The 8,444-nt window shown below is 34.2% G+C and overlaps 1 protein-coding gene across 1 annotated transcript; it reads left to right on the forward strand.

The window, feature by feature from the left end:
* Window positions 1-750: 750 nt before the first annotated feature.
* On the forward strand, window positions 751-5,174 carry LOC145585188 (sm-like protein LSM3A). The gene is made up of 3 exons (XM_081641919.1): window positions 751-980; window positions 2,927-3,022; window positions 4,890-5,174. The coding sequence occupies exons 1-3, from the start codon at window positions 861-863 to the stop codon at window positions 4,968-4,970; spliced, it is 297 nt and encodes a 98-aa protein (XP_081498045.1). The 5' UTR covers window positions 751-860; the 3' UTR covers window positions 4,971-5,174.
* The last annotated feature ends 3,270 nt before the right edge of the window (window positions 5,175-8,444 follow it).

The raw sequence follows: 8,444 nt of genomic DNA on the forward strand, positions 1-8,444 counted from the left end.
ACGCCACGTAATCAAAATTGACGAATGAAATTTTAAAGTTTAAATTAATTAAATACAAAATATTAATTTTGAGATTAGGAATTATATCTAATATTTTAAAACTAATATAATAACAATTTTAATCACATAAATATGAAAAATATTTTTTAAAAAAATACTAACAAACTGTGCATCGCACGAGCTTCATCTTGTATGTATATATAAAGGGGAGTTTTTTTCCCCGATTTTGTAGAGAGCCATGTATGATTTAATTTTTTCGGCGCGCCATGTAGGATAATAAATTTAGTGGTAACAATTAAATACGAGATTATTAATTTCTTTTAGAATTAATAATTTAAATGACACGTAAGCAAAATTGGCGAATGAGATTTCCCATTTTAAATTATTTAAATATAAAATATTATCTTTTGATATCAGAAATTTTATCTAAATATATAACAAATTTAGCACATAAATATATATATATATATATATATATTTTAAAAAATTCAAACAAATCGTGCATCGCACAGATTTCATCTAGTAATGTGTAATATCAGAAAACAACACAAACCTATAAAATAAAATATATTACCTCCGGTCCAAATTACTCGCAACTTTAAAATATTTTGTATCTTACAAATAATATCCAAAGTTGCGAGTAATTTAGACCGGAGATAATATCAGCAAACAAAAAGAATATACTTGGCATTACATGTCAGGTAACAATGAAACATATAATAAGCCAAGTAAAATAGAGTATCATCCAACCCATCCGCAAACCAGAATATAAACCCTCTTCTGCATTTTCCGAGTCCATCCTACTCTCCGTCCTTTTCCTCTCTCTGTCTCTCCTTCATTACTTCTTTGAAGCAACAAAAATGGCGTCGACAGAAGAAGAAAGCGCAGTTAAGGAGCCTCTCGATCTCATTCGTCTCAGTCTCGATGAACGTATTTACGTCAAGCTTCGTTCTGACCGCGAACTCCGTGGCAAACTCCATGTATGTCTACTTCTCTTCGCCTTTCTCCTTTTCTTGCAATTTCTTTCTCTAAATACCTATCAATTCTGGTTTATTAACCTACTACTATATTTCAATTAGGGTTTTTCGAATTTTTCCTCTTTTTGTTGTTGTTGTCAAATTCTGGAATTAGGGTTCCTGTTTTCGTAATTACTCATTTCTGAGTGTATATTGTTAGTGTTCTATTTTAATTTTCTGGGTTTTTGTTTTTGAATGCTTGTTTCTAATTGTCGATATTGCATAGCTAGTTTGAATTTAATTTTTCTGTGCCCAACTTGCTAATACTAGGAATTTGCATAATTCAAAAAAAAAAAAAAAAAAAAAAAAAAAAGATCTTTTTTTTTGCTTGAATTGGGTGCATTTGTCAATTTTGTTTCATCATTTGTTGATTAAATGCATTCACTTGCTTTGAATTTGAAACTCGTTAGATTTCAAAAAAAAAAAAAAAAAAAAAAAAAAAAAAAAAAAAAAAAAAAAATTGAAACTGGTTATGTTGTTTTAGTGGTGCATTTGCTTTTTATGTTGTAAAATTTTGAATTGGGCTTTCAAAGAGGTAGGATTTGTACCGACACATCCATCTTGTTCTAATTTCTATGTTGTATCAGCTTAAATTGACTAATATTATAGTCTTAGGCATGTTCAATAGCTTCTCGAATCGTTATGAAGAATAGGGGGAAATTTTTTCCGGTAGTGATACTAGTGATTATTTTTGCTACCTGAAATTTTAAAGTTGATGTGACAAGAGTAAAAAAACCAAATCCCTTTAGAAATGTCCAAAAACCAGGTGTATGACGTTTTGGGTTGAAGCTTTATAGTCATTTCGTATTTATTTTCCTTCACTTTGGGACTAAGCTTAGTCTAGATTTTTGCAATGCCTATTACTTGATGCAACCAATGGTTTGAGTGGGGCTGCGAGTTTCTCTTCTGCTTCCTTGCCATTTCATTATGATTATATGGTGGATAATCTCTGAGAATACTGTGTTGGGGGCCTTAGCGGTGCATGCATGCACAGTCTGATTTTTTGAAGGGAGGGGAGGATGTTGTTAGGTACAAATATTGTGGCAGTTTCTATGGAGTTGTGTGAATTGCTGTTTCTGTTCTTCTGTCTTTTTTTATATATCTCTATCTTCCATCTTGTCATAGTACACTGTACATTGATACCTTTGTATTTTGAAGCTATGGGATATTATAAAAATCATTTGGTGTACTTTCTTCCCTTTTCATGTCACTTGATTAAAATGAGTTTTTTGATTGTCATGGGAGATGATTATTTTCTTCCCAACTGTAGTATAATTTCAGATGTTGGTTTTTCAAATTAAGGTTTCACCCTATTTCAGATGAGCCTACCCGAGTGCCTTAGGGACGTTAGGGTCATTACAACTTTATTTGCCCTGTTTCTTTGACAAATACTCCCTCCGTTTTATTAAATGCATCACTTTGACAATTGCACTATTCACATACCATGGTTGACTTAATTTTTACTTAATTTTTTCACCTCTATAATATAAATAAATGTTATTGTATAATATATCATTAGATTAGTCATAATGTCTTTTTTCATAATATAATTTTGTTACAGTTTTTATTAATAGACAATTAAAGATATTAATGGTCAAAGTTGTGTCTTGGAAAATATGCCGGTCAAACTGATGCATTTATATAAAAACAGAGGGAGTAATTTATAGGTTACTGGCAGATGAATTTTCTTGCTTTTGACCTTCTTAAGGCTCCCAATCTCCTATTTTGATGGATATATTAAATAACTGCAGCTTGTTTTGTCTTAAATTATTTGTGAAATTATGGTTTGTGCTCCAAAATTTTAAATATATTCAGAAATAGGAAGTGTATTATTTTTATTTTCCCCAATATTGTTTATCTTGCTTAGAAGCAGTATAGTTTTGTTCAGCTTTACCTGTGTTGATTTGCAGGCTTATGATCAGCATTTGAATATGATTCTTGGAGAGGTTGAGGAAATTGTGACATCTGTGGAAATTGATGATGAGACTTATGAGGAAATTGTTCGGGTAAGTCAATTTATACACCCTCCACGCTTGTATTAGTGTCTATGGTTTGTTTAGTAGCAGTATACTTGATATTTTGCATATAAAATCTCATACCAATGTACATGATAATATTTGGCTATGCTAAACTTGTGATCTTCTTCATAAATATCCATTTCCATCCATTGCCACTTTGAGGGTGGTATTGAACGGTAATTTAAATTCAAATTAAATCCATATATTTGTAGATGGAGTTCCATCATCAGACATTGGCATGGGACTTTCCCTGCAAATCTATACCTAGTATTTAAAAACTCAAACCATAAATTACACGTGACATCATTTTTTCACTTCTGCATCTTCACTTTTTCAACCTAAAAAAGCCACTTGGCTAAGCTTCTTAATTTTCTTAACTCTTTCATTATGGTTCCTAAACTTTTCATTTATCCCATATAGTTCATCTTCATCTCCCCCTCTTCATCAATTCAACCTTTAATCAAATTAATTGCCCATTCAACTTTCAATTTTAGTCCGTCAATCTTCTTCTCCATTAATAGCCTTATGTAAACTTAATACTCCAAAAAATAACTTTTTTAATCATTTAGAATTCAATACTGATCAATTGTAGGAGGGGTGAAATTATTCTTGCTCACAAACTAACTATTGACCAATACTCAACCATATATGTTCATACTACTATTTAACAATAGAACATAAGGAGTGAATATTATTACCATTTTCCTTAATCTATCTAAGTGTCTGACGTACTCTATCATTTCCATTATACTCAATGTTCAAAAACATACATATCTATTGAAATTATTTCCATAAAAAACCCGTACATTGGACGGGTCAAAAGACTAGTTTAGATATGATTTCATTACCATTTATGCCATCTATATCTGCGTGCAAAATGAGCTGTTGAGTTTATGTACAAGTAAAGAGTTGTCATTGTATTGCTATCCAAAGATGACCAATAACATTGCGTTGGTACATCTGAAAATATAAGCAATAGTGCATTTCAATAAGCGGTCTGTTAATATGGGAAAGAGGGATTAGTATCTGTCAAAGATGTGTAAAGACCTGTTAGAAATGGCCAGTGTAACCCAGAACAGGCCAGCTGCCCAATTTCCTATTTCACCGGCTCATAACAAGTCAAAATTTAGTTAAGAGCAGCCAAATAATGGTTGGATAACTTAGGCTGCTCTGTTTGTCTGTAAATGAAACTCCAAATGACATTCTATAGACTATAAAAAAATCATTTCCATCAGTGACAATTGAATCCCAGTAGGCACTACTTTCATATATATGCAAATGCATTCATTTTATTTGTTACTTTCCGCTATGTTTTGAACTGGTAGAAAGACTAGAAACATTGAATATTAAAAAGGCTAAAAAACTGCTGTTCCACACTTGCATGCTATATAATGTTTGCAGAACTTCATTAAGAGTGTGATAATGCCATACAATTCTTGGAAAGGAAACCGCTCTTCTACTTATTCTCAATTCTTTTGTTACATTCTGTTATCTCCAAGGGAGCCTTTGATTATCAAAGTCTTTAACTTATTCTTCTTATATAGGGTCCCTACTGTGTTTTGATGTAAAAACTGCTGAGCTCCGTTGTTCCCTGAGAAACCTGCAGTGTTTGTGGTTTATTGTAGAGACTATAGAGCTTATATCATATCTTTGTCTGAAATAGCTTGCCGTGGGTGTTTTTACTGGGTGCTTCAGGAATACTTATATTGGTAAAGCAGTCTTTTTATAAAGGCATTTTAATCAGATTACATGCATCTGTTTTTGGGCCACTGCTATGAACTGAATTTGGATTCTACAAGATGTACTAACTCACTGCACACTCTTACATCTTGCAATTTTTGATTTTTGTCCCCAGACTACAAGGCGCACTGTTCCATTTCTCTTTGTTAGAGGAGATGGTGTCATATTGGTGTCACCGCCTCTTAGGACAGCTTGACTTAGGACATCACAATATTGGATTTTGACCAAGGGATCAAGCATTTTATAGTTGCATCTGTTGTGATCTTATGCAAAGCTCAAGAAACTGTTTTACAAATGTAGTCTAGTTTTGGACAAAACAGGATGTCATAACTCCGTGGATGAATGTAAGCCTTTTTTTGTGCGCTTCCCATATATATTTGCATCTTGACATTTTATGATCTATGTTTATTTGTGGATCAATACTAGCTGGCATTGAGATTTTTTTTAATTGAATATTTATGGTTCGTACGTAGAATTTATTGGTTGCAGAAAGTTACTAACAGGCCTATTTTGAATTTTAACTGATTTTTGTCACGCTTTTTTCGTCTTCGGTTTGATCTGAGCGAATTTGTACTCATATTGGCAATTTGACATATTAATGTGGGCTAAACATGGAAATTGAAGCCGTTTTATTTGCCGACTGCTTTCGAGGTATAGAATGCTCCTCCTATCCATTTGCTGACATACTTAAATGGGCTGGATTTTGAACACTTGAAAATCAGATATGAATGAACAGAGTGTGGTACAGTGACCGATATGTTTCAGCCATATAAACTCTGTAGCAGCCACCCTACCATTGGATTACGGAATGCATGGATAGCAGAAAAATTAAATAATCTATTTTAATCTCATGCGTCTTTTTTTGAAAAATTAAACCCTAATTAGTCTAAAAAAATCTCTTTGACATTGTCATCAGTACATTAAAAATTAACAAAAATAATCTCTTCAAAGTTTTACTTAAAAATTTACGAAAAACAATCCCTTAGGTTTTTTTACATATCACCTTAGAACTAATAACATCGCAACATTAATTCGACTTGAAATCAACCGATACATAGTTCTCATATAATATTCTAGATACTTTTATCAATAAGCTCTTTACCAATATGATAACTCACAAAAGCATCTATACAAGCATACATAACTTGACATTCATCAAGCACTTCTTTATCCCACTTACTCATTGTTTCACCATCTCCCACCCCAACACCGCGATTGCAACTTCTTTTATGCCCACATTTACTCTAAGCCTTTGAGTCACTTTTGATTCCGACACCAGAGAACTTGCATTGTGGGTCCCCTAGGAAGTCCTCGAGGGCTGAGGGAATTGAAGGGGAGTGAAGGAGTTGGTAGATGAGGCAGTTGGGCCCTACACATAGCTGTAGGGTTGCTATAGGGTTTAGCCACTCAGTGTCTAGGCTGATTATGGTTGAATGATGGTTGGATCGAATGTGCGTGATCCAGGATGTTACTACGTCAGGGCAACATGTCACGATGGTTCGAACCCGATGGTTGAAACACGTGACGTCGTAGGCTGTGTAGGTGTTGGTTTGATGGTGTTTAACTATTGTTGTTGGCGAGGTTGCCATAGATGGTTTCGTTAATTAAGGCTCTTAAGAAGCCGGCGTTCTTCCTTGTTCTTCCTATTTAAATTCTCGAGAGAAGGGGATTAGAGAGAATTTTTGTTAATATATTTGCAACCACAAAATAACTGACTATATTAAGAGAAATTTATGTTTTTTTAAAGGTTAGAATAAAGAAATATATAGGGTAGGTTTATATTAATAGAACTTTATAGTATTTCATCCGTCTTTAATAAAAATACATCATATTTATTAGGATATGATCGTAATAAGTATCAAATAGATAAAATATTATTATATTAATTAGCCTATATCATAATAAGTATCAAATATTACTATGTCTAGTTGATTTTTTTTTTTTTTTTTTTTTTTTTTTTTTTTTTTTTTTTTGACAAAGGATAAAAGTACATAAACCTAAAACAAGTTACTACTAAAGCATATAAGATGGCCTGCAGCTTCTCCCGCAATTAGATGCGCCCTGTGGACACGTGTCCGATCTGCTTTATAAATACTACACTGCTGGAAAGTAGACCCGACCAGTTGAATCTGCTGCCCCAGCCATAGATACCGAATATCTCCTCGTCCATCGCCGCGCAGAAGAGTGACCAGATTATAAGAATCTGTAAATAGAAGAAGCGATTGAATTCCTGCCTTTGAAGCCCATTGCAAGGCATAGCAACAGGCTAAGGCTTCTGCGTGAAGAGAAGAGGAGCATATCCCAAAATTACTCCCCCCTAGAGGATCTGTATTGTCAAGACACCATCCCATTCCTGCTTGTTGTGTGTCTTTGAACTAAGAGCCATCTACCTGAATTGTCGAGAATGAAGAGCCCGAGTGGTTGTGCCCTAAATGGGCAACATGAAACCCAGGCGGGGGCAAACCAGGGAGATTAGTAGAAGAGAGAGAAAGCTCCGTCCCACTTTCCTCATCCATATAGATAGTATGAGAGTGATGTATGTCCAGTAGTTGCAGATGAAAGGGTCTTGTGACAGAAATGTCGGGATTGAACACCCTGTTATTCCTAAATAACCAAAGACCCCATAGAGTACCAACAAAGTTGCTAATACTGGGACTAAAAAGTCCATCCAGACTAATGAAAAGTCGGATATAGTCTTGGATCCAATCTGAAAGAGAAAGGTGTCCATGTAATTCTGAATGGATGCCCAAGGCACCACTCCTCCAAGCTGTTCTTGCAATAGTGCAATCTCGAAACAGATGGTTGAAATCTTCAAGCTGTGTAATGCATTGGTCACAGGACGCATCCTGTATGGGAACCCCCCTGTGATGAAGTTCACTTTTGACTGCCAAACCGTTATGGAATAACTTCCATAAAAATAGCTTCCACTTTGGTTGTAACTGCAGGGACCAAAGGACTTTCCAAAATGGACTTACTGAATGAGAAGTAAGCGGCTGAATGAGCATTGCATAACCAGTCTTAACCGTGTAGTTCCCCGAAGCAGTGCTTGCCCAAAAGCGAAAGTCCTCCTTCTGCAAAGTTGGGGTTTCCAAGGCAAGGATTGCAAAAGTTGATTTTTTTTTTCAATGGATCTAGTTGATTGTAATTGATAGTTCTAAAATGAAAAGAAACATGTAGTATACATATTTGTTAGATGTGTTTAAATATTTAGCCAACAACCGATCATATGATGAATTACACCACATTATATTTGTATCACATAGTAAAAAGCTGGTATTTCATGCCCAATTTCAAGTTACTCTATCCACCCAATTTGACTAAAACTAACTGCAAAACAGCTATTAAAAGCCAACTTCAGACATCCTTCTTATCAAATTGGTTAGGGTAAAAGTTTAACATAAGCAACTAAATTAGACAACGTTGTAAGCTTTAGTTCATAAGTCTGAGATGATCAAACTAACTCTTTATATTGAAATCACTTTGGATTGGCCTCGATCCATCACTAGAGTCAATTTGTATACTCAATTTTAAGTAAAATAAAAAAAAAATGGCGTGGGAAGCCGAGAAGGGGAGCTTCTTGAAAAGCATATCAGGAGAAAGCTTGGTCATGAACATGTGTACCTAAGGAATGGCAATTTGTTTTACACATTGCACCATTAACAGTGCAACA

This window comes from Chenopodium album, chromosome 16, assembly GCF_948465745.1.
Source record: "Chenopodium album chromosome 16, dcCheAlbu1.1, whole genome shotgun sequence".
Classification (NCBI taxonomy): Eukaryota; Viridiplantae; Streptophyta; class Magnoliopsida; order Caryophyllales; family Amaranthaceae; genus Chenopodium; species Chenopodium album.

Bases quoted from the DNA above. Each gene is read 5' to 3' on its own strand.
- LOC145585188 (XM_081641919.1), top strand. From the start codon at position 861: ATGGCGTCGACAGAAGAAGAAAGCGCAGTTAAGGAGCCTCTCGATCTC. The intron at 981-2,926 runs GTATGTCTACTT...GTTGATTTGCAG, and splicing joins AACTCCGTGGCAAACTCCAT to GCTTATGATCAGCATTTGAA. The intron at 3,023-4,889 runs GTAAGTCAATTT...TTTTGTCCCCAG, and splicing joins CTTATGAGGAAATTGTTCGG to ACTACAAGGCGCACTGTTCC.